This window comes from Crocodylus siamensis, chromosome 1 (assembly GCF_052110815.1).
Source record: "Crocodylus siamensis isolate JL-2025a chromosome 1, ASM5211081v1, whole genome shotgun sequence".
NCBI lineage: Eukaryota > Metazoa > Chordata > Crocodylia > Crocodylidae > Crocodylus > Crocodylus siamensis.
The window spans coordinates 263,526,339-263,552,162 of record NC_143395.1 but is presented as its reverse complement, the minus strand read 5'-3'; the positions used below and the strand labels follow the sequence as shown (position 1 = coordinate 263,552,162).

At 40.4% G+C, this 25,824-nt stretch overlaps 1 protein-coding gene across 7 annotated transcripts in view; it reads right to left on the bottom strand.

Annotated features, from left to right (window-relative positions):
* The window catches only part of DMD (dystrophin), a 2,140,576-nt gene that overhangs the window by 1,298,655 nt on the left and 816,097 nt on the right, over positions 1-25,824 (bottom strand). For all 7 annotated transcript variants that reach the window (XM_090061814.1, XM_090061802.1, XM_090061811.1 and 4 more), the window contains exon 11: positions 7,264-7,414. In XM_090061814.1, the coding sequence (XP_089917940.1) occupies positions 7,264-7,414 (151 nt within the window). The remainder of the gene's footprint in view (positions 1-7,263; positions 7,415-25,824) is intronic.

The following is a 25,824-nucleotide window of genomic DNA, read 5'->3' as shown; positions in this document are numbered from 1 at the left end:
TCATATAAGCAGATTTAAACACAGCTGCTACCCCTTTTCAGTTTTATGGGTAAAAATGTCCTTAACTGAGTCCTTGTATTAAAATTAAGGATGAAACAGGATGAAATAGTAATACATCAATGTATATTTAAATTATACTCTGCCAACAACAGACAAATTGCCCCTTTCCACTATATCATATTACATACGTTTCATAATAAAATACAGGATTTTCTCCGACAAGTGCTATGTATAATGCTTTAATGTGTAATAATTATAGAAACTAAGAAAGAAAAATGGAATCACCCCATCAAACCATTTAAATATGGAAGAAACATATCAAGTTGCTGTCTGCTCACATGAAAACCAGAAAAGAGCTCAGCTCTCCAAGTGCAATTCAGATCCTTCAGGTTTAGTAGGTGTTTGACATTAAGGCTAGGGACAGACATTCAAAAAGCGTGAGCCTGAATTGATTCAATCTTTGTAAGTTATTCTAATCTGCAAAGCTTGAACCAATTTGGAGGTGGACAGACATTCCCTTTTCATTCCAGAAATGCAGACACATGCCTGCAGAGGCTCCAGCTAGAAGCCGATGCAGGAGGGGGTGGCACTAAAACAGCCCTCCCTTCCATTCCACAGTCCTGAGGGGTGCCGGAGGTGGGGGGGAGAAGGGGGAGGCATGGCTAGGACTTTCTGCTTAGGGAAGGGTTTAAACCCACACTATGGCAGGCACCGTCTCAGGCTTGACCCAAATCAGTTAAGTCTGATACTACACACAATCAAGTTTATATAAACCAGTTTCAGTCATTTTGAAACTGGTTTAAGTGCACTGAACTTATGTTCTGTTACAGGTCTAAACCAGTTTATGATCACTTAAACTGCTTTATGTGTAATGTCTGTCCCTAGCCTAGAGATTTAGTTAGCATATCTAAAATTAAATTCACAACGAGTTTTCCTAAATACATAGTGTAGCAGGGCACTAGGGTGCCTGCTACTGAATAGTAGTAATTGGGCTCAGCTGCCACTCACCAGGGCAACAGGTGGGAGTTGCTATGGCAACTGATTGGGTCAGCTGACCGCCGGGGGGCAGGGCTTGGCCTTTATAAACAGAGAAGGCTGAGGCCAGAGCTAGTTCCCCTCCTGGCAGCCTAAGAGGAAGAGGGAGCTCTGTTAGAGCAGAGCAGAGCAGAGCAGAGCAGAGCAGAACATAATATAGAAGCCTGATGGATGGAGAGCAGTGGCTTGACAGTACTGGGTGGAGGAAACCCTTATGAGGAGATGGGAGAGGGAGCCAGGGTTGCTTGGAGTTTATGTTGGAATCCCAGAGGGGGAGATTTCTGTTGTGCTTGGGAGTTATGTTGTAACCCAGGAAGGGGAGATTTTAGATTTGTGTTATTGTTACAACCGGAGGACCAGGCAAGGCTGTAGGGGTGGAGGAGGCCTCATTAGGAGCTCCCCAGTAAGATGGGGGTGTTCCTAGTGCCACAGGGGTGCTGCGTTTTGGGGTGTCCCGACCCCAGCCCAGTGTGGGCAGCTTTGGGAAGAGCTCGGTGCATAGGCAGAAGCCCCAGTGGGGCATAGGCCTGAAGAGGCGGGTCTGGGGGCCAGGTAAGGCTAAGGCCACCTGAGCCCTTATCCAGGGAAGCCCGAGTCGGGCATACAAGGCCCCAATGCGGGCGGGCCCCAGTGTGGGCGGAGAGCATGAGAAGCGTGAGCAAGGGCCCCAGTGCGGGCGGAGAGCACGAGAAGCACGAGCAAGGGCCCCAGCGTGGGCGGAGAGCGCGAGAAGCGCAGGCAAGGGCCCCAGCGTGGGCGGAGAGCGCGAGAAGCACAGGCAAGGGCCCCAGCGTGGGCGGAGAGCGCGAGAAGCGCAGGCAAAGGCCCCAGCGTGGGCGGAGAGCGCGAGAAGCGCAGGCAAGGGCCCCAGCGTGGGCGGAGAGCGCGAGAAGCACAGGCAAGGGCCCCAGTGTGGGTGGAGAGCACGAGAAGCACAGGCAAGGGCCCCAGTGTGGGCGGAGAGCGCGAGAAGCGCAGGCAAGGGCCCCAGTGCGGGCGGAGAGCGCGAGGCCCCAGGAAGGGGGCGAGCCTATCGAGCAGCCCCCGGGAAGGGGGCGCGCGTATAAAGGCAAGGCCCAGAGTGGACGGCGGTAGAAGGGCAAGACCCCGGCGTGGATTATGAGAACATGGGAGATAGGCGCCGGTGCGGCGAGGGCCACGGGAGAAATGAGAGGGCACCCGTGAGGGCGCAGCTCCAGTACAGTAAGACCCCGTGCCAAGGAGGGCAGGAAGGCAGCCTCCCATTAATGATATACCAACAAGACGTGGCGGGCGAGATAGAGGGTGCATTCAAGACCCAATTTGGCACGGTAGCCAGGGGGTGCTAGGGGAGGTCACGGCACCCCTAGAGAGCGTCCTGTCACACATAGTTAAGAGACATTTAACAGAAGACTATCAGAAATTTAGGAGAGTAACTATCAGTCAAACAGACTGAGACCCAACTGGTTGGTTTCCTCAGTGAGGAGGGCAAAGGTAATTAAATAGGGAAATGTCCTAATTTTATAATAATTCTTATTTAAGGAAGAGTGTCAGGCACCAGTCATGTCACAAAGGAACAAAAGAACAGACCTTCAGAAGCTGGTCATCTTTCAACAAGACAGAATACAATAAGGTGAACAAGATATATATTATTAATAAACACTGCCTTCATTACATAGAAGAAAAAAGGGTATTGCAGAGAAGGTAAAATAGCTCTAAAGAGTAGAGGTGTCTGATCTTTCTCAGTGTGGGCCATACATTTTCTCCCTAATGAGACTTTAAGTAGTCAAACCAAATGATTCAATACACCAAAAACAACTTCTCAGTTTATCCTCAACCCCCCCAAAACCCCCCCAAAAAACCAACATCCCCCCAAATAACCCAAAACAAATACATCTGCTCCCATATTTAATACTACCATTGCTATTATGATAACTATTACTACTAAAAGTAATAATTAATTCACAAGATAAACCTTAATCAACTTGATATTTACTCCAGCTAACCAGAAAGAGTATTATTGCCAATTAATATAGTTCTTATTGGACCATTTCTAAAGGTATCCAGAACATGAGAAAAAACATGAAAACACTTAATGAAGTAAGTTTCCCAAATGTCTTCATGTTTTCAATGACATCTGGTAAATGAAGCTTTTTAGGATCATATAAATGCAATTTTGCAAAATTTTTCAGCAAAGATGCACATCTCTGAAAAGCTGGATATTTTAGCAAGTTTAACTGTATTAATTTTAAGGTCATATGCTTATTTGCAGAATCTTATCCATAAAGTCTTTTTAGCTAAGTCAATAGTTTTCAGGTTTTTATAGGGAGAAATATTTCTTTGTTTAATATTTTACCAAAAAAAGCAGCAATAAATAAAATACATAAAATAGAGGTGAAATGACAAATAGCTTTTTGCAAGTATTTGTACTGTTGCTACACAATATATTAACTAACCTAGTGAAAGATTTGTAAATCATGTGGTTTTTTGTGACCATAAAATCTCTTTGAGTTACTGCTGCCTCAGTTCCTGCAGACACTCTCCTCCTGTACTGTCCAGCTAAAAGTTTCCTGCGCTGTTAACTAAATGAGTGGGATGTTAAGAACTCTAATGGCTTTTGCTAGTCTCAAATACCATTTATGGGAGTGATTCTAAATTTGCTTTATTGAATAGTTGCTATTCTTGGGATTGCAGCCAGAACTCTTTACCTGGGTCCAAACAGAGATAATAATAAAGTACTAATCTCAGAGTCATGAGCAACATATGATACTGCACAGAAAAAGAGATAAGAAAAAGGCTAAGTCTGCATAATTTAATGACAGAAAACAGAGTGTACCAAATAGCGTGGATGGAAACATAGGACCAGGAGCTAATCAAGCAGAGGTAGAGAGAGAAAATTAATATGATAAGGGGTATGAAAGAAAGGCCACAATTCACCTATTCAAAAAAACAGGGAAGGAATTGATCTAAGTTATGCAGTTTTCTCTAACTGGCCTACTTTAGATTGGAACAAACAGTATACCGTTTGCATTTGGGGGTGGCAAAGCATGCAGGTATCCTGTGTTGACTAAAGCCTGCAGGTGCGGGGAGTGCTCCTGTATGCTTCCCAGTATGTCCTGCAGGCTCCATGGACTGCCAGAGACTGCAAATCATAGCTGAGGGACTGTGTCACCCCGACTAGCTGCCAGGTGTAGACAATGACTCCAGCCTCCCACTTCCTCACTGCAGACCCTAACCCATGTTCTGCCCTGAAGCTTCCAGAAGAGCCCTAGAACAAGTGCTCTGCCTTGTGAATTACACATGTCTCCATGTCCCAACCTTAATCACACCTCACCATGATGACCCATCACCCACACCCAAGCACACAGACCCAGGAGCTACAGTGCATACTGCTCGTCACCCTCTGCACCTCTTGAAGGAGGCTGAAGAACATCATGCACAGCCATGTGGACATGTTGTGGTAGCTGGTCTCCATGGGACATGGCTTCCTGCCACCAGAGCCAGCAGCCATCCATCCCGCATGGAGCCACGTACCACACCCTGAGCCTTCTAAGCATCCTGGATTAGGCCAATGACTTCCAAGTGACTGACAAGGATGAGGCCGCTCAAGATGGCATGGATGATGGGGTGCTCTGGCACTACCTCCAGACTGTCAAGCACCAGTTTCGGGCCTATGCCACCAGCATGGACTGGTGAGAGCAGATTGTCCTGGACACTTGGGATGAGAAATAGTGGGTCCAGACCTTCTGCATTCACCAGGCAACCTTCTTTGAAACTGTCATATAGGTGACCCCCACATTGCACGCCAGGATGTCAGCATATGGCCACCTCTCACTCCAGAGAAGTGGGTGGCCATCATCATCATGAAGCTGAGCACTTCCTATATTGCCAACTAGTTCAGCACAGGTAAGCCCACGGCTGGAGAGGCCATCTGGGAGGTCTGCCTGGTCATCCAGTACCTCCTGGACATCTGCCTCATCAACCCACAGGAGGTGGTTGCTGACTTCTGCCACATGGGCTTCTTCAACATAAAACTGCTGAACTGGTTTAAACCACTGATTTAGATATTTTAATCCAGTGCTGTCCAATTGTTAGAGTGCAGGCCCCTAGCCCACTGCCTAGCCACCATCCCCACCATTGCTCTGGCTGCAACAGCAACTGAAATCTTAAGGCTGGGACAGCCCGGGGCAGAGCCTGCTGGGTGCTTGGCCAGAGCAGTCAAGCACAGGCCAAGTGCTAGGGCTTCCCTACACAGGAGGGGTGGGAAGTTCCACAAAGCTGGCTGGGATGCCAGAGGACAGTGATCTAACTTGAACTGATAGGAAACTGTCATCTTTCATCCAAACAACTAAACCCACCATTGTTGCCAAAACCTGCTCAATAAATTCAATCCCATCTTCTCTTTCTTTGTACTGTCCAAACTACAATTCCTTCTAATTTGATAATATTAATACCAAAAAACTTACATGCTGAAAAAAAAAGGAAAACTTAAAACCCACAAGGTATTTTTAACCTTATATTAAAATGAAGTAACAGATGTGTTATTCATATTCCTATCGAGTGCCATAAAACTTATTTTCAACTGTTTTCTTCATGCATTTTACACGGCTATGATCTTTTATCTTTGTCGGAACATGCATCTTTGGGTAGTGACAATTCAGGGTACTGATGCAGGCTAAAATTATCTGCAACATTCACAGTATCCATTTAAATGTTTGCAGACATCTCGACCTCCAATTATTAAGGCTGTATAAACAGCTTCTATACCTGAACAGAATTTAAATACATGCCCAAAACAAACAAACAAGCAAATAATCTTCTTTTGTCACTCTACTATCCAAACAGTTCTAGGTAGAGAAGATGGAGCCGAAAACTAATTTTTCAAGTATGCAACAAGATTGTTAACTGTTTCATTACATCCATAAATGTGGATTTTGTGTGAAAGAGGTACTTTTCTGGATGCTTTTAAGGCCCCTAGCTCGTTAAAGTCAAAAACTAAATGGCTACTGACCTCATGGAAGCTAGGAATACACTCTCAAACTCACTCATTATTAAGAAGAAATTTTGTTAGGAGAAAGTGAAATTTCAGTGGCATAAGACAGGATTAGATTTAATAGAGCATTCAAATATAAAACAAACACAAAAAAGCAAGAAAAAGTTACTAATTTCTTAGTTTACTTCACTTGTTACATTCAAAATCCTTTTTTCTTTTTATCCTCAGGTTGTCCTTCCATCTTTACTCACTATTGCCGGAAGACTGAAGATATGTTTCCTCAGAGAATAGTTAAAGCATAAATAAAAGTGACAGTACCCACTTTTCTGTGCTTCTTTACTTAAGATGCCTTAATCATGACACTAAAGAATTATCACAAAGTGAAGAGTGAACTGTTCAATCTCCAAGCTGTTCTCAATTTCCTTGTGGCCAAGACTGCACTACAAGCTGTCCAACTGTCAGAGTGCAGGCCCCTAGCCCACTGCCTAGCCACCATTCTCACCATTGCTCTGGCTGCAACAGCAACTGAAATCTTAAGGCTTCCTCTGTTTTTTTGCTGCCTCCCCCTGCCCAAAGGATGGAGCACTGCAGAACAGCATGGCTGGAGAAGCTGACAATGAGCCTGGGGCCACAGGCCTGAGGCAGTAGTGGGAGGTGGGGTGCTCGTGTCATGCAGCAACGGGGGAAGGAGGTAGAGAGCCCATAGGAGGAGTGCAGCATTTTGACCTAGAGTGCAGCAGTAGGGGGGAGTCATGGGTGCATTCTATCTTATTTCATTTATTCAATTTCTTTTCTTTTGCTCTTATTAGTTCAAGTTTAAGCTATGCATGTTTGAACTCGTCTTCATATTTAGGAAACTCCAATGTGAGGATAAAAATCACAATGGGACAAAAAGAAGAAAACACGCTAACAATAAATTTGAAATGTTCTTATTATACTTTGTAATAACAAGATATTACAATGTCTTATTTCCTTGATGTCTAACCAGTTTTTCTATTTCAGTAAAATATGAATATAAGAAAAAGGAAGTAAATAAAATCTATTTTACCACTAAAAAAAGTCTGAATTGTGATACAATCTCTGTTAAAATACTTGGTCGATGTGCAAAGCCTGAACTTCAGCAAATGAAATATTCTGTAGTACTGTAATTTAGTATTGAGCTTAGGACTTTTAAAGAAGTGAAAAATAATGGGTTTTATTCATTTTTTAAACCATTTTTGACTCCAGTGATAAAATACAATAACTGGCATAAATACCTTGTGCTCTTCTATTTGGCGTTTTAAATCCTCCAGATCAGGACCCAGGGGTTCTGATTCAACTTTCTTTGTTCTTTCTTCAGTTTTTGCTAGCCACTCAGTTAACTGTGTTAGCTGCTGATTCTGCAGGTCCATCAGGATTTTATGTAAACTTGAGAAAAAGGAAAAATGTTATTTAAAATGTGTATATGAAAAAAGCAGTGATAAATCATTAGACTCTGACTAATACTATGAATATCAGAGCCAGTCACAAACCGGAATGACAACTGTAAGTGAAACTTCAGTAATTAAATATTTACATTTGTAAATATTTACAAATGTATTACATTTCAATATTGAAATTGGGGCAAAAACTGAAAACCTGTTTTTGTGGAACAAAGTTCCAAAATGTTAACGCAAAATTTTTAAAATGTTGATATCGCTTTCATGAGATGCTACAGTCAAGCATTGGAGCAGGCTGCCTACAGAACTTGTGGAATCTCTATCACTTGGTTGGGATAACTTAGGGATCCTGCTTTAACCAAGGGGCTGGACTACATGAGGTCCCTTACAGCTCCACATTCCCATGATCCTTACTTCCTTGTTTACTTTTTTACTTCTTCCCGTGAGTTTATTGCTTGCTTGTTTGCCTCTCCAGCATTGCCCTGCATCCCACCTTGCCCTCTCTCTTCGCTTCTCTTCTGTTTCCTGTATTCAACTGTTTACCTCATTTTATATATTGCTTTATGCACATCCTTTCACAGCATTTGATGAAGTCACAGCTTCAGCCCAAGGAAGCTTCTGTTATATGTATTTTTATCTACTTTGGTTAGTCTATAAGATGCAAATCTACCCTGTCTTCTCCATAAATCTTTATTGCCAACAGCAACCATTTGTACATCCTTTTCTAAGTATACAGAGTAACTAGAGATTCCAGTGAGGGTAATTATTATAAAATACTGATTTTTAGATCACTATCAATTTATGTGATAAAAATATACAGGTTTGTACTAGAAATGCACATTATGTTAAAACAACTAAAACTATACATTTAAAGAGCTAGAAGATGGTCTAAAAATGGCTTTACTGAGGACAACTGATGCTACTGGTTGAGATACATGGCTCTCATTTGATTTTAAAAACTTAACTAGTAGTAGGAAGAATAGTAACTCAGTCCAAAAACTTGATACTGTTTGCATAATGTTTATATGTCAGTAAAATGACACAGATGAAGAACTGGACAGCATTAGCAATCAGGAAGCACTGTGTAGGTAGAGATTCCAAGTCTACCAATCTTAGACTTTATACTTTGCCTTTTTTTGTGTGTTGGTGGGTGAAAGGCACAAGGAGGTTTCCCCTTGCACAGGAGCTCCTCTTATGAGGAGCTAATACCTGGTTTGAACTAAAGTCTGAAAAAGTTTTAGGCAATGTAAAATAATTCTTTTAAAGAAAAAATAATTTATATTTCCTCAAGTACACCACTTACCTCCCCCACCCCAAATCAATTGATAGAAATGGAACCATTTTTTATTTTTCAAATCTCCTTTGGAAAAAGAAACACTCATGTATTAGGTAAAAATCACCTGATTCACTCAAGCAGGTTTATGACACGTTATAACCTGCCTGACTTCTGATTCACTTGGTACTTGACCTGACCTCCCCACTTTTTCTCCCCTCTTCTCCCCTTTTTCTTCCTGATTCCCTGCCATTTCCTTTTTATTTATAGCCTCTTTTTTATCTTATTATTACCAATGTAGTGTTTTCCCTTTGGCCTTTTTCTCCCATTTTTCTTCGACCTCCCATCCCTACTTTACGTTTTGTTTTTCTAATTTCTACCCTTTTAGATTTTCATTGCCATTCTGTCACATTTTTAACTTCTCTCATTCCTGCTTTTCTGATCTCCAACTATTCCCTTTTTCACCGACAGCCTCTTTTCCACCTTGTATTTTATCACTGTTGTTTCCCTTTGACCTTTTTTTTTGTCCCTTTCCCCGTGCTCTCTTCCCCTGCTTTATGTTTTGTCTTGCTTATCTCCACCTTTTTACATTCTCATTAACATCCAACCACACTTTTAGCTTCTCTCGTTCCTTGGAACCTTAGACTAGCAGAGACTTCCTATACCTGAAGAAGGGCACCATACCTACAAGTTAGGGAACTCCCCTCTTGTCAGCACAGAGGCGGAAAAGGATCTTGGAGTCATCACTGACTCCAAGATGAACATGGGCCGGCAGTGTGGGGAGGCAGTCAGGAAGGCCAACCGCACCTTGGCATGCATCCACAGATGCATCTCGAGCAGGTCCAAGGAGGTGATCCTCCCCCTCTATGCAGCACTGGTCAGGCCGCAGCTGGAGTACTGCGTCCAGTTCTGGGCGCCGCACTTCAAGAGGGATGTGGACAGCATGGAGAGGGTCCAGAGGAGGGCCACTCACATGATCAGGGGACAGCAGGGCAGGCCCTATGAGGAGAGGCTATGGGACCTGAACCCATTCAGCCTCCACAAGAGAAGGCTGAGGGGGATCTCATGGCCTGTTATAAACTAGTCAGGGGGGATCAACAGGCATTGGGGGAGTCCCTGTTCCCCCAAGCACTGCCAGGAGTGACCAGGAATAATGGTCACAAGCTGGCAGAGGGTAGGATTAGGTTAGATATCAGGAGGCGCTACTTCACAGTCAGGGCGGCTAGGGTCTGGAACCAACTTCCAAGAGAAGTGGTGCTGGCTCCTACCCTGGGGGTTTTTATGAGGAGGTTAGATGAACACCTTGCTGGGGTCGTTTGACCCCAGTACTCTTTCCTACCATGGCTGGGGGTCAGACTAGATGATCTGCTCTGGTTCCTTCCGACCCTAGAAACTATGAACTAAGGGTGATTGCGCTCAGAGCTTGCCAGGAACTTTTTTGCAACTACTCAGTTGGTCTAATAAAAGATATCACATCTACTCAAAGAAGCTTGGTTGCCTGATTCACTTAAGATACACAGAGAAAGAGAAGTGACTTCAAGGATATAATTCAAAATAGAGCTAATTTACTAGTAGGTTTTGTATTCACTCCTTCATTCTGAGTTGGTCATAATAGGCAAAAATCAGCAAAAGATGACCCAGCTAAATTTACTTTTAATTAAACAAAGAAATAAAAAAGAGATTATTTAAGCTTCCCTCCCCCACTCTCTTTCTCCTACAGGTACAGTCTGCTCCAAAATAAGGATATGACAATTCTCTTTGGATATCCATATCAGATTCCCAATCAGATCACTAAAATAACTAAAAAAATACCCTCAGAGAATTCTTTCCAAATTTTATGCTAAGCTAAGGTCTCTTGGTGCTGGATAAATAAATACACAAGACAGTCGGTAAAGGTTCTTTACTTTTATTTCTTGTCTCTTAATGCCTCAAGTTAAAAATTAAGATAATATGAATGCCTTCAAATCTTCTATGTTTTGCAATTAAAAATGTATTAAATATAAAGGATAAACATTTGACCAGGGGAGTGCTGTGGTTTGAGTCCTGCTCCACCCAAAGTTTAAAACCAACTGCTTGACAGTGGCAGCAGCATTTCTATTCAGGAGTGCTGAGCGAGTCACTTGACTTCATGGCTCAATGTAATCTACCTGATCCCTTCTAAACTCTTAATTCCACAGGTCTTAACAACCCTTTCTTCTTCGTAATTGTCTTTATGTTTCACCAGCCAAACTATTCTTTGTTCAGCAATTCTGCTGTTAGATACTCCTGTTAACGAAGCTCCTATTTCACAGCCCTGCAGACTGTTTTGAACTTATTAAAAAATTAAGTTATATTTGTTTTTGCTTCAGTCTTCAAATGAATAATACAGCCCTATGCCCCTAGCATATTAGTAAAGCTTCTAGTTTATTTTTAACTGGAGAAAAAATGTGTTGTTTTATATGTGACGATGCACCTTAGTATCTGCATCCCCCTTTTCAAAATTTTAGATCTGCCCATACATCTGATCAGCAATCTAGACTGCTGCATTACCAAGTCAGCAGATAAAGCAGCACAGCAAGTTAACACAGTTCTAAACACAGCTCAGTTATCCCCATGTTCCATGTCATCAGATGGGAAATCTCATGAAACTCTGCCACTAGTTCATATAAGCTAAATTGAAGTAAATAGGTGGCTTTATTGCTGCAATTCCCCCCCCCACCACCACCACACACACACACTTTACATTAAGAATATTAAGAATATTTTAATTAAAAGGAGATGAGACTCAGGAAAAAACACCAGCAGAACTCCCTAATTTTTACATGATTATGCTTTCCTCCATCTTTCTTTTTTTCCCGTTTCTCTGATTTTCTTTTCTCCAATGGCTGAAAGGATGAGAAGCCAATATAGACTATAAGCCAGTAAGACATATTAGAAGTACAGAATAATGAAGTCTGGGTACACGTGTTCATTTCTAGTAGTGGAAAGTTTCCACTGCTAGAAATGATTCTGGGAGAGGGAGCAGTATAGATGCTCAGTCTGCAGCTCCCCTTCTCCCTTGCTCCTTGAACCTTTTCTAGACCAAGGTGATCCCAGTCTGGAGAAAGCATAGGCAGCAGCTACAGTTCTCATGTTCCCAGGGGGACTGAAACAGCAGGTGAAAGGCCCCTGACCACTTCTCACACTGGGGACTCTTGTGTGAGAAGCAGGCAGGGGACTTGCACTGCTGCTTCCTCCACTCTTCTTCTGGTGTCAGAGAACCAAGGGAATGGAAGAGTGCGGCAAAGCTCCTATCTACTCCTCACCTGTGGGACAACTATTACCCCAGGGAGAGGCCCTGCTAAGCCTGTCCCCACTAGCTTTCCTTTGCCACCCGACCTGCTCAGCTGATTGACAGAGATGGTCATTTAAGGCACTGCTCTGATGCGCTGGAAGTCCATTCAATTAATCGAGTCTGCTGAAGCACTCTGGCAGCCCTGCACATCCCACATATCAGCAGCACAGAGTGTTTCCATGCTGAGAAAATGGTTGCAGTGGGCTTTAAGCTAACATACATTTGATGTGCTTTAAGTTCAAAGCGCTGTGTCATCATTTTCTCAGCACAGAGGTGTGCTGCACTGCCAATACATGTGATGTGCAGGCACTTTTAATTAATGTGGCTCACTAATTAAAAGTGCCTGATGCCGTATTGGAAATGCATGTAAAAATGCCCTTAAAAACCAGTGTGGCCAGGAGCTGGGCTTGGGGAGGCTTTCCCCAGGCCAATTCCCTACTGGTTGTCTTCCTTGCTAGACCAGCTTCTCACCGGCCACCTGAGTGGCAGGGGCAAGGGAAAGCTGGCCAGGTCAGAAACTGCGCTGGGTAAAGCACCCCTGAGCCTACCTCCTAGCTATTCCAACTTTTAAATCACTGTCCCCACCACTCAGCTGGTGGGAACAGAGCAGAGGGAACGTTGGGGCAAACCAGGAACTTTGGTGCAAGAAACAGGTAAGGGGCTACACTGCTTTCTGCTGCTCAGCTCCTGGTGCCTGGCAGCTAAACAAAGGGAGCAATGCGGCAAAGTATCTGTCTATATCTCACACTGTGACCTCCAGTGTGAGAATCGGATGAGAAGCATCAGGCAGTTTCTCTGCCCCTCCTCTCTTGATCAATGGGATGCATCAGAACACCTGCCCCCTGCACCTTCTCCACACTAATGACCTTGGACTCAGAAAGGCATGGGAGCCTTTCCCCTGGCAGTATTCTACCTGGTCTCCCAGGATAAACGCTCCTTAGAGCAATTTACCCTATTTGTTGTTCCAGGGTTATTTTTCTACTGGAAAATAGTAGTAATACCACTTTTGCTCTGGTAGAAAAAAGTTTGAATATCAGCACATTTGTGATCTCTCCTGAGAGAAAGAGGATTTGCCTGATAGAAAGTAAAACAGCTGTATATAACCTAAGACATTTTTTCCCTGAAAAAAAATTGGATCTTTATATTCACACACACTCACACACACACACTCCTACTTTCAGTTATTCTTTTGATGACTGCGCCTTAAACTAAAAAATAAATAAAGATATTTTGCTTTTCAAAAAAAAAAAATCAAGTGATTATATTTGAACGTGCCTAAATACACAAAATGTTTCTTGGTAACAGATAATCTATTTAGCACCTAAAAGCATAAATACAGTTCTGAGCAAAACACAAAGATATCTCAATATACAAAAGTACTACACGGCCACAGTGGGAAAATAGTGTATTGATCTAATTATTGTGCAATAACTTTTTTTTTTAAAACCTTGATGCATTGCCACAGCTACACATAAAAATAAAACTGTGTTAGTATTGCGGTCTTCATGAATAATTCTGTGTTAAGCAAAATGAGTTTCAAATTTCTCTATGAACCTGCAAGATTTATAGTTTCTCGAGAGAGATCAAATTCTATTACAACATATTAATCACTCTTCATTTCAGGATGTTTTGCTGTGATTATTAAAACAGTCATATAGATGATGATAGCATTACTTTTTATTATAGGATCATTACTATCCTACAACATTATGTTCAATGCTGAGAACAGTTCATTCACTTAGTCTGAAGTTCATTCATTTGGTACCTTTTCTGAAGTACAGCAATTATTAAAATACTGACGTTTACAACATTAAATTACTGGAATACCAGAGTAAAGGCAAATGACACAATGTTGAAAGTCTGTACATACACTACATTTCTCTCTCTCTCTCTCTCTCTCTCTCTCCGTCCAAACACATGCATATACACACATATCTGTGTGTGTTGTGTGTGTGTGTGTGAGGTAGACTGAATCATAGATTGACGCAGGATTTTGAAAAGGGAGGGATGTACCTGGTGTGGTGCATCCTTCACAACACATCTTTTTGTCTGGGTAGAAAGAAACTAGTCACTTTACTAATATGCTAGAGGCTATAAAACTATATCATTCAGTTAAAAATAAATCAAAGGGATTTGATTTAAAAGGAATCAAAGGGGGTTCAACTCCACTACTGCACCCCCCTGGATCCACTCCTGGATGGAATCTGAATCCTCCTTGTGATACATTCAGCTGCTTTGCCTCCAATTCTGACATTTCTTTGTAGGTACATCCACCACCTTGCAAATTCCTGCCAATGTATGTAAATTGACTCTTTTTACTTGCTTTGATCTTCTACAGTAATTTGAGTTGGGAGTTGTTGGGGTTCTCATTAGGTTTGTTTTTCTTATAACTTTTTATTAACACCATCTATTTGACAATGCCAAAGTCACTACAGAAGGATTAAACATGTCACAAAACCTGAATTTGCATATATTTTAAAAGTGTATGTCCTCAAATGTGTCATTTAAAATTTTAATTACAAAAATATAAATAAAAATACAAAAACAAAAAATTTTGGAATTTTTGTATAAAGTTCTCATTAATTTTCATAAAGACTGAAAAAAATAAAAAACTCAACGTCAACATATTTAATTGAATTCATTTCCCCCTTTCTCTCTCTTATTGTATCTGCAACAGAATGAAGACTGAAATTTTAAAAAGGCATTAAATATTTCATCTGGCAGCCTAACAACAGATGATGCAGAGAAGGTTGACTTTTTAATGCCTTTCTACTTCAGTCTTTATGAATAATGTTTCATAGTTAGTAGGGTCGGAAGGGACCTGAGCAGATCACCAAGTCCGACCCCCTGCCATGGCAAGAAAGAGTATTGGGATCAAACGACCCCAGCACGGTGTACATCTAACCTCCTCTTAAAGACCCCCAGGGTAGGAGCCTGCACCACTTCTCTTGGAAGTTGGTTCCGGATCCTAGCCACCCTGACCATGAAATAGAGCCTAAATCTACCCTTTGCCAGCTTGTGACCATTATTCCTAGTCACTCCTGGTAGTGCTTGGGGGAACAGGGACTCCCCCAATGACTGCTGGTCCCCTCTGACTAGTTTGTAACAGGCCACTAGATTCCCCCTCAGCCTTCTCTTGTGGAGGCTGAATAGGTTCAGGTCTCACAGCCTCTCCTCATAGGGCCTGCCCTGTTGCCCCCTGATCATGCAAGTGGCCCTCCTCTGGACCCTCCCACCTGAAGTCCGGCGCCAATAACTGGATGCAGTACTCCAGCTGCGGCCTGACCAGTGTCGCATAGAGGGGGAGTATCACCTCCTTGGACCTGCTCAAGATGAATCTGTGGATGCATGACAAGGTGCAGTTGCCCCTCCTGACTGCATCCCCACACTGCTGGCCCATGTTCATCTTGGCATCAATGATGACTCCAAGATCCTTTTCTGCCTCTGTACTGATAAGAAGGGAGTTCCCCAGCCTGTAGGTATGGTGCTGGTTGTTCCTCCCCAGGTGCATCACCTTGCACTTGTCAGTGTTGAATCCCATCCTATTCTCATCAGTCCACCCCTGTAACATGCTTAGGTCTGACTGTAGCCGATACCTTCCTTCAAGCCTGCCCACAACCCCCCACATCTTAATGTCATCAGCAAATTTGAACAGGGTGCTTTTTACCCCCTCGTCCAAGTCACTGATGAAGATGCTGAATAGTGTGCACCCAAGGACCAACCCCTGGGGGTCCCCACTGCTCACATCCCTCCAGGTTGAAAATGACACATCCACTACCACTCTCTGGGTGCAGCCCTCCAGCCAGCTGGCGACCCATTTGACTGTGTAGGTGTCAACACCACAGTCCCCCAGTTTCTCAGTGAGAACGGGGCGAGAGACAGTGTCGAAGGCTTTCCGAAAGTCCAGGAAGACTATGTCCACTGCTACCCCTGCATCTAAGCATTTCGTAATGTGGTCATAGAAGGCCACCAGGTTGGTCTGACAGGACCTGCCTCTAATGCACCCATGTTGGTTGCCCCTAAGCAAAATCTTCCCTGCTGGCCCCTCATGGACATGTGCCAGAATAATTTTCTCAAAAAGCTTACTCAGGATTGAGGTAAGACTATCTGGCCTATAGTTTTCTGGGTCCTCCTTCCTCCCTTTTTGAAGATGGGAACCACATTGGCCCTCTTCCAGTCCTCTGGCACCACACCAGAGCACCACAAGTGCTCGTAAAGCCATGCCAGGGGTCTCGCAATTACCTCAGCTAATTCCCTCTGTACTCTAGGGTGGAGATTGTCCGGATCAGCTGATTTGAATACATCCAGTCCCTCCAAAGTTCCCTGACTAATTCCTCACTAACCTTTGGCCTAGGTACACCTCCCCTGGGATTTAAGTGGGACCCAGAGAAGGGGTGGCTGTTCTGGTCCCTGCTTAGAAAAGTGGAGGCAAAGAAATCATTAAATAGAAAGAAATCAATGCAAAGAGAAATGGAGACAAAGAAATCGTTAAATGTCATAGTGCTGACCACCTGATAACAAATGCAGCTGGCAGAAAGAATAGGAGATGAGATAAGCATGATAGAGTAGTGGAAAAATAGGTAAGGGATAACTTACAGAAGCTGGAGGTTTCCAAGAGTCCAGTGGGAAGTAATAAAAGTAACTATAGATATGGGAACAGTCTTCAAATATCTGAAAGGTGAATAGAGAGAGGACAGGGTCTGTCCCCTACGGCCACAGAGGATAAGACTAGGAGCAATGGCCTCAAGCAGAAAAAACATATGTTGGAGATTAGGAGGAACTTTCTGACTGTGAGGGTGGTCAAGCTTTGAAACAGGCTAACTAAAGAAGTTGAACTCCATCCCTACAAATGTTCATGAGCAGGTTAGACAGATACTTGGCTTGAGCAAGGGGCTGAACTATGTGACCTTGAGAGGTACTTTCCAGCCCCATTCTCCTATGATCTTATTTCAACAAGGGAAATTTAAGCTGGAGATTAAAAAGGTCTTTATCACTTATTGGGGTGGTTAAGCATTGGAACAGGCTACCCAGAGAGGTCATGGAATCCCCTTTGGTGTTTTTAAGAACACAGTATACAGACACTTGACTGGGATGATTCAGGAATGATCCTGCCTTGAGCAGGGGGTTGGAGATGACATCTTGGGGTTCCTTACCACCTTCTAGTGTAGAGTTATAACAGAAAAAATGTATTTAAATTTCTATTCTTTGTCTTTTTTTAATTTTTACCTTTTGTCACTCAGTACCGTCTTATTTTTTTCTTAATGTTAGAACAAGTAATATGCTGAAAAAAGTAAAAACATCTCCAGTATTGGAAAATTACAGAATAAACAGAGAACTGTACAGTTAACTGAATGTCTTCCTTTTTACCACTCTTCTACTTTTCCAGAGTTTGGAACAAACAGCAAATAAAATGGAAAAATGGTGGAAAAACTACCCAGATACAATTCACCTTGTTGCAGCAGTGTTAAAAATGAAAAGCAAGGGAAGAATGAAGAAAAATAAAAAACTATTTTGCGGGAAAAAAACCCACACAGTTTTCTGAACCTTACAAAACAGAAAATGCCTTAGAATTTCTCCCTTTTTACTGAAATTGCTTGTTTGCCTGTCCCCCTTCTTCTCCCCCTCTTGCCCCCACCTCATTTTTGAGTAGTTGAGCACAAGATTATATCGATTTTGAATTATGTCAGATCAATCATTATTGAGGAATTAAATAATTATTTATTACATGAAGTGAATAGTCAATTTCGCTATTTATTGAAACTGTGTTAATTGTTCTATAAAAGTCTGTGTACCAGTTAATCTGTTTCATATAATTGGCTATAAAAAGAAAATGATAATTAACTGTACTATTTATTATTGTGTGTTTACATTTAAAATATCAAGAGAAATAGTAAATTAAAAATGAAAATATTTGAATTTATTATTTTGTTTACATTAGGGGATCAAGCTTCTTACACTGGAGAAACAAAAAAGAAAGAAGTGCTAATATCAAAGACAATTATTTTTCTTGAAAAAGAAGGTCAAACACATGCTTTACAATGTGCTGCAAAGGACTTTCACATTTCTCATTAAAGCTCAAGCTGTCAATAGTTCACTAGTTTCAAGGGTGAAGCACCATACTGTGGATACAATATAGATGATGAAAAATAAGCAAGGATTTACTAACATTTTTTTAAAAAATAGAATGGAAGTGAACTATTTATACTGCAAACATCCTAGCTAACATGAAATTTGCTTGCTATGTTAATGAACTTTAACAGAACAAAATCAACATCCATTGCTGGTGACTAAATCTGGCATGAAACCTTTTCATACTACACTCTGGGCAGGAGGCAGGGCAGGGGGACACATTAAAGACTAACTCATTCAGACAGGCTTGAACGTTCATAGACTACAACTACTTCTGCAGGTGCTATGAATGGACTATAGTAGGTTATTCATACTAGTGATGGATATGTGGCATTGGGTAGTAACCTGGGCCAAACTGACTGAGTTTAGATCAGAGTTCAAGGCAGGCACTAAGACCCAGCCACTGCTACCATTTTTTGTCTACAGTGGTCAGGCGAGAGTGCTTACAGCCGACTTATTTCCCAACAGCAGTATGGGAAAGTGACTGCTGCTGAAGCTCTTTGTCTGCGTGCCATGTAAGATGGATTCACAGATCAAAACTAGTCCATGGACCCTAGTTTACTGACCCCTGATATACGGTATTGTTCTGATTATAAATACCATTATATTTTCCCCCCGCACCTCCAAAAGAGCCATAAAAATCTTGCTGAGGTTATACATGGGATCAGTGTACAATTGGGCTCCCTACAGTCTTGACTTTGTCAAAACTTATTAAGTGAGAATTACTGTCAGTACAGTTTTTATTCTAGTATTTTTTAGTTAATTTAATGCTGTCAGACTTTCCTTTTGGGTCCTCCCTAAAATGACATTTAAAAACAGTTACCCAAGTACAAGCATCAAAAACAATAGCATAAGTAATGCAGAAATTGGCTAAAGCAGCACCCTGTTTTTGCACTAATGTTCCCTTTCATCAAGTATATTTCAGTCTGAAAGTACCTTCTGAGTAAAAGGAAAGAAGTCATTTCAAATTCTGTCAGCAGAGTCTGAATGCATTATATGTGATTTTTCTCACCAGCTCTCCATGTTATACTCATTAATAAAACACAAACATCATTTTTCCAGTCTTCTCTTAGATTTAAAGTTGAATGCAAGAGTCTATTTTAAATCCACTGTTGCTAAAAGAGTAATTAAAGATTTAGGCATGCTTGTCAGGGAGTAAAAGGAAGACACCTGACTATCCAGAGCTTAAATAATTTGTGCTATTAAGAAGCAAATAGCCAAAGACTGAGATTTAATACAATTCTACCGAAGTACTAGACATACAATATTATACACAAATATAGTAATACATAAACCAATTGGCATTGTAATATTAACTGTTAACATTTTATATTAAAATGCCATGATTACTCATACGATTAGAGTTGGGAAACATTCTTCCAACATGCAGATATTCCTCTGAATTGATTTAACTGCCTTTATGTTTGTGATACCCAAAACTTGTCTAAGTCTATCTTAACACTGCAGTTCATTCAATAAAAGATATCACCCACAAAAATTCTCGTCCATTGTTATTTATATTTGTTTTGTAACCATAACAGAAATGCTTTCTTAAATTTAAATGATCATGCTTCCTGGCATCAAGAAGGAAATGTTCTCTACAGGGCGAATACACTATACAGGTTGATAGGTACGTTGGAGTCTTTTGCATTTCTCTGAAGTTCCAGGATTTGGCAAGTTACAACACTGGTGAATAAAGGATCTGAACTCCAATGTTTCTACTAGGACAGCACTCTCTGTATATGCTCCTTAAATAATGTTAGCATAAAATAATCACCTTTTTCATTCTGTTTTTTTATTGTTTTGTTTCTCTGTATCTCCATTTTAATATAAACCCAAGTCTTTTACAGTTGGTAATTTTTTCCAGGTTTGTTGGTTTGTGTTATTCTTCAAAGAGAATTATGTTTTGTGTATGCACTTTTAGTATTACAATAGAATGATGTTTCCTGCTACTTATTAAAAATGTTTTCTTCATACACCCCTAGGCACAAGGTAAATGTGTATTCCATTTTCTTGGATAGCGTTCCTTAGTCTTACTTATTATTTGGATCACTTTCAGGCTTATGATCTATTGTACCTCAGGGTGTAGGACTATCTGTACACACTAAATGAGAGATTAATTATCCTATATGATGTCCTTCATGTTCTTGAATTTAATCCAGGCAACCTCATCCTTCTGGTATTTTCTCTTTGTGCCTGTCATACCTGTGATTTCAGAAGCAAAGGAATGGGCTTTCATTCTGGGCTGAAGAGATCTGTTTTTATCCACATGCCAGATGTTCGTTGTTTGTTTCTGTGGGTTTTTTTCAAGTATTAGCAAATATTTGTTAAGGCATTATCTAAAGCTATTAAGGATCCAAACCTGTCCTGCTTAAGGGAAAAAGAATTTAAGCAGGAATTTAGTGCCAAATAGGCATCCAAAAAGAACCATTCTGGATTCCCAAAGGCATGGCTATATTAATATCTTCAGACTTCAGCTATGGAAATAATTGTTATTGCTGCTTTTTTAAAGCAGTTAAGAGTATGAGATGCAAGGTTTTTTGTGATATATTTTACTAGACCATCATATAGGTGGGAGAGCTGCTGGACAAGATGTTGGACATGGATAGTAATAAATTCTATTCTCTTTCGTATTCAAGGATAGATAGAATAGAAAAAAAAAAGAAACTACAGTGGTGGTGGTAGAAGGAGGGCTGAGTGACAACTTCAAGAGGATAAGCCAAAACAGAGCTTGTTTTAGAAGAAAAGGCACGCAAGAGAAAATGCAGTAGGCAGTTTGGAAAAAGAAATGGCTTGGAACAAAGTGGGCAATAGGACACAGAGGAGTACCTGGATACAAAATACACACAAGGCACATCTAAAAGAGACGCTATGTCACATTAGCAATGAGCTACTGCACCATAGCTCATTGTGCCACCAATGTAACATCACTGGGCACGAACCATGGGCATGTGTAGACGAAACAAGGAGCATGTGTGTACGACACTTTAAAGAGGGTTAAATGCTTTTGCACCTCTTTAACGGTATTGGTAATTGCATGTGTCAGCAGCGTATTGCACATTAATTTCAGCTGCTGTTCTCACTGATAAAGAATGAGTTTCCAACAACCTATCTTAAATTGGCCAAACTATGCCATTAAAGTGACATTTTGTAAATGGAGATTTAACAAATTCTGTAGTTTAAAACAGTGTCCAGGAATATCAGAAATTAATCTAAACAGGAAAAAAGAATCTGGTATCACAATGATATTCCTGATTCTGTTTAGTTAGGTATTGAAACCCCACTTATTATCACAGTATCAGCACAGCTTCTAAGGAAAATTTAGGGAGATAAGAATACAATTATTGGACATAGAACCTGCCTCAGTCCCCAAGAATAACATTTTTTTCATACAAAATCTTAAGAGTTAATTGCTCTTAGAGCAAAATCATGGATTTGCAACTCCTGTGAAAGAAGATAGTTCTGACAGTACAATACTCTTAAGCACCATGATAGGACATTTATTTAAAGTGTTTTTCCCCTAATTAGAACATGTGTCTCTATCACATGGAATGCGTGAATCTCTTTCACTTCCCACCCTAAACATTTGTGAAGTGATGCTATGTACAACTATAGTGTTTCATCCAAGGGATGAATACTTTTTGAGTTAATATACTTTCTATATGCTGAATATAAAATGGGCAAAAATTTGCTACAGAAAGTAAAATACAGCAACTCAGTGGATGCGTCTACACGTGCTGCCATGGCAACATTGTCATTGTACCATGATTTAGTACTTCCTTTCATAAGTAGTAAACCATGGTGCAGTAACAACCCATACTGTGCCCTATGCATGGTGCATGATTATTTTTAGCCGCTACTTCACCATAGTGGTGTGCTATACCAGGGGAACACGTCACTACGACAAAGTCGCTGCTGGTCATGTGTACAAAGCCACTACAGCGACGTAGTATCATGCAGAGATGCGGCCAGTGTGTATTATTCTGCAAAAATGAACATTACATTGGAAAATGAAATCATATTTGAAAATAGGTTTACCACAGCTATCATTTTATCTGACGTGTTTATTTCTCCCTTCTCCAGGTATTTTCTAGCTTTTGGATTACTTGCTATAAACATATGATAGAAGTTTTAATGCTCATTTATATATCTCAGGAGATTACTATAAATCTTGTTTATGACATGGGTTTCATGAGCTTTTAATGAAAAATATTTTTATATTCAACTGAATATTTCTTATTAGTTGAGGAATCCTGCATAAAGTGGCAAATTGCATTACGTTTTCCTCCCTCATTGTTCTTATCATACTGAGATGTTTCACTATAGAGAATACTATTTAAAAAAGAGGCCTGCCTTTTTTCCTTTGGTATGTTAGTGCAGTGCTACAAGTGTATATTTTCAATATGTTAAGTGAATATATGCCAAAATGCCTTTGTGTTCCCCTTTACTTACCGTAGCAATAGCAGCACTGCAGTACTTCAGACAAGTCTTCTCTGCTACTTTGACCAGCTAACCCATTTTTAAACTACTCAGTTCCTTCCATTTTTCTGGTGTCACATCAGAAAAAAGCTCCGTCTCCTCTTTCCTTATTGCTTGCTTTTGTTTCCACCTATGTTGAAGAATGTGCTACTTTTCCTTAGTTTAAGGGGTGTACTTGGTAGCCGTGTTTGTCTGAGACAGAAAGACATACAAAAAACTAGAACTCTTGGTTCCAAAATGATACATTTTATTAGACCAGCTGAAAAATGGCAAGAAAGGTGTGCTTTTCTGCTATTTTCCAGTTAATCTAATAAAAGGTATCATTTTGGAACCAAGAACTCTTGGTTTTTGTACTACTTTTCCTCACAATTTCTACTGCTGCTACCTCAATGGAGGGGCAGCTTTAATGTGCTCCTTTTTTATGAATTGTACCTGTATTTGACCGTTCAATATAGATGTCCATATTCTGATTCACGCCTCTTGTTACCTTGAGACTGGATTACAACAGCGTGCTCTACAGAGAAATGAACTTTAAAACTATGTGAAAACTGAAGTTCAGAAAAATAGCAATGATAATTGTCTAGATTTTTAAGCTGGGTATGCTAGTGTGAATGTGAGGCACTGGTGTTATGGGATCTAGACTGTCCATGGCGTTTCCCAGATAAAGTGTTGATTTTGACCTAAAAAACACAGAATTCCTTGAATTGATTCCTCCTGAGAAATCTCCAGAAACATTCATACTGGCACCCCCTGTGGGATGTGGTATCACTGCATTTCAGTAAAGGTCCTCTCACTTATTTCACACATCCACTGATCCAAAATAGCCCACATGGACACATCTCTGACATGTTAAACAGTGCTAGGGGAAACATCCTACCTCCCACTCACTCCTGCACTTCATGCTAAAAAACCATCCTGCAGCTGTCAGAGCCATGCTAGGAACATGCTTTCATAAGCATGCCTGAAAGCAGCATTTGACGCATGCCATAAAGCAGTTCCAAGATATTTTTTGTTATCATTCAGTATGTCTGGAACATAAACGAGTGAGCAGGTATGATATCATGGTGTTGTTTTACTAGTCTGATGCAGGCGAGATATGTTCCATAAATGAATGCCTATCTGAGCAACTACATGGTAGAGCTTGTCAGCAACAAGTGTGTTTTGGAAAGGTTAAGTGTATAAGGAGACGTTTTAATTTAATAGGTTATATTTTTATGATGGATAAACGTATATGCTGATTAAGATCCTTCATTATTATTTTTGCAATTTACCTTAAATATTGCAAAGGCACATACAGACATTTCTGGGGGACTTTGTGTGCATTTATTTCTATACAAGTAAAATAAAATAATAGAACGGAAAATTAATATTGCCTGTGGCACAATGCCATATTGCAGACTCATCTTGTTGCTTTTCTTTCTGAGAAAGTGAAGCTACAGGAAGAAATGATCTAGAGAAACAGATGAAAACTCTCTAAATGAGAATGTATTTTCATCTGCACATTAATGTAATAGTTAAATAAAAGCACTTCAGGATAGCCTAATCCTTTTTGTTTTAACACTAGTAACTGACCAGGTAAATTCTTCATCTTATCATCAAATCTTGGTGAAATAAAAATTCTGAATAAATGCCAATATGGTGCATTTCATCTTGAATGTCAGTTCACTTAAATTTTGGTGGAGTATGAACTGCCATGAGTAACAGCAATGAGTCATCAGTCAGTAATACCATGCTGCCCACAACTGCAGTTTAATTTTTAGTTACAAGATAGCTTCAGTATTTGGTCATTTGTCATTTCATTGGAACAATAGTTTCTATCCAGCTGTACTCCTGACAAGCAGAAGTAGCTTACATCACAGCTGTCTTAGAGACTGAAATGCAGGCCTTCACAGATCTTTAACATAATTGCCAGCACCTTGAAAACGCTAAAAAGGCAATTTGGACTTCAGTTCCCAGGTTTTATAAACTTGCATCCTACTGATTTTACTGATGTGAATAACTTTACTTGTAGTAATTGATATTATACTAATACTACACCTTTAGTGAAGGTTTTTATACTGAGTTGTGATATATAGATCAGATCCTAAAAGTAAAATAACAAGAACTAGAGAAATACTGTAGATTCCTGCAAGTAACTCAAGGTTTATCTTTTTTTTTTTTTTTTTTTTTTTTACTTTTACCCATTGCTTCTTCTCAAAAAATAGTCAGGCTTCTACCTCTAACCTGTCATCTTCTTTTCAACTTACTTCTCCAACCTCTCAATTTTCTTGTGGGTGGTGAAATGGTCCATTCTTTTTCTGCTTTTAAGAAAATTAACATTCTCTTCACCAGTTTGAATTCAGGGTTTACGTCTTTATTGCATATAGAGCAAAGATGTGCATTTCCACTAAGTTAGTAAGGATGGCAGTCAGTTTTATTGCAGCATGAAAACATGGCACAGATCATCTCTTCCATACTTGAAAATATATAAGTAACCTTACTGCCTTATGTATTACCTAATTTTAAGATTCTGAAAACAGAAACCATCTCATTTGTAGTAGCATAGATGTATTCTTATATTATTGAGTAAATATTCCATGTTGATAAAAATAGTTTATCCATTCATTATTGGAACTTCAGTATTTAATTTTAAATCCCACCCACTGTTTTATATTTTACATGCATTTAAGTACTGAAAGTGAATAGCATAATATAAATTCTTTAATCCATTAGTCTCTTTCTATGTCTAGTAAGAAATCACAGGTTTCAAACTCAGAAGCTATTTCTTACTGGTGTAAAGATCTACTTATTTGATGACAAAACCCCACAGTACCCAAACTTAACCCTAATCATTACATAAAAAAGGGTTCATCTCCACCCTAAATTAAAAGCACATTGTTAATACCCCAATACAGATTCCATTTCTGTTTACTGAATATTGTATGTTGTTTGTAGAAAAAACTGCAAAAAATGTGAGGATAGGTTAAATAAACTGTTTAAAATGCCATTAGCATCTAAACTGTTAATGGCTGTCCATCTGTTCTGCCTCCAACATGCAATTTTAGAGCCTCATACACATGACATTTAAAACTGCATTTTAAAAAATTGGGATCACCTCTACATTTTCATTAAAGTATAATAAACTCAACATTTTTTTTACAGGAGAAAGGACAGGTTATTTCCTGTCTTCCATCCCAACCTTTCCCCTTTCCCATATTTTATTACT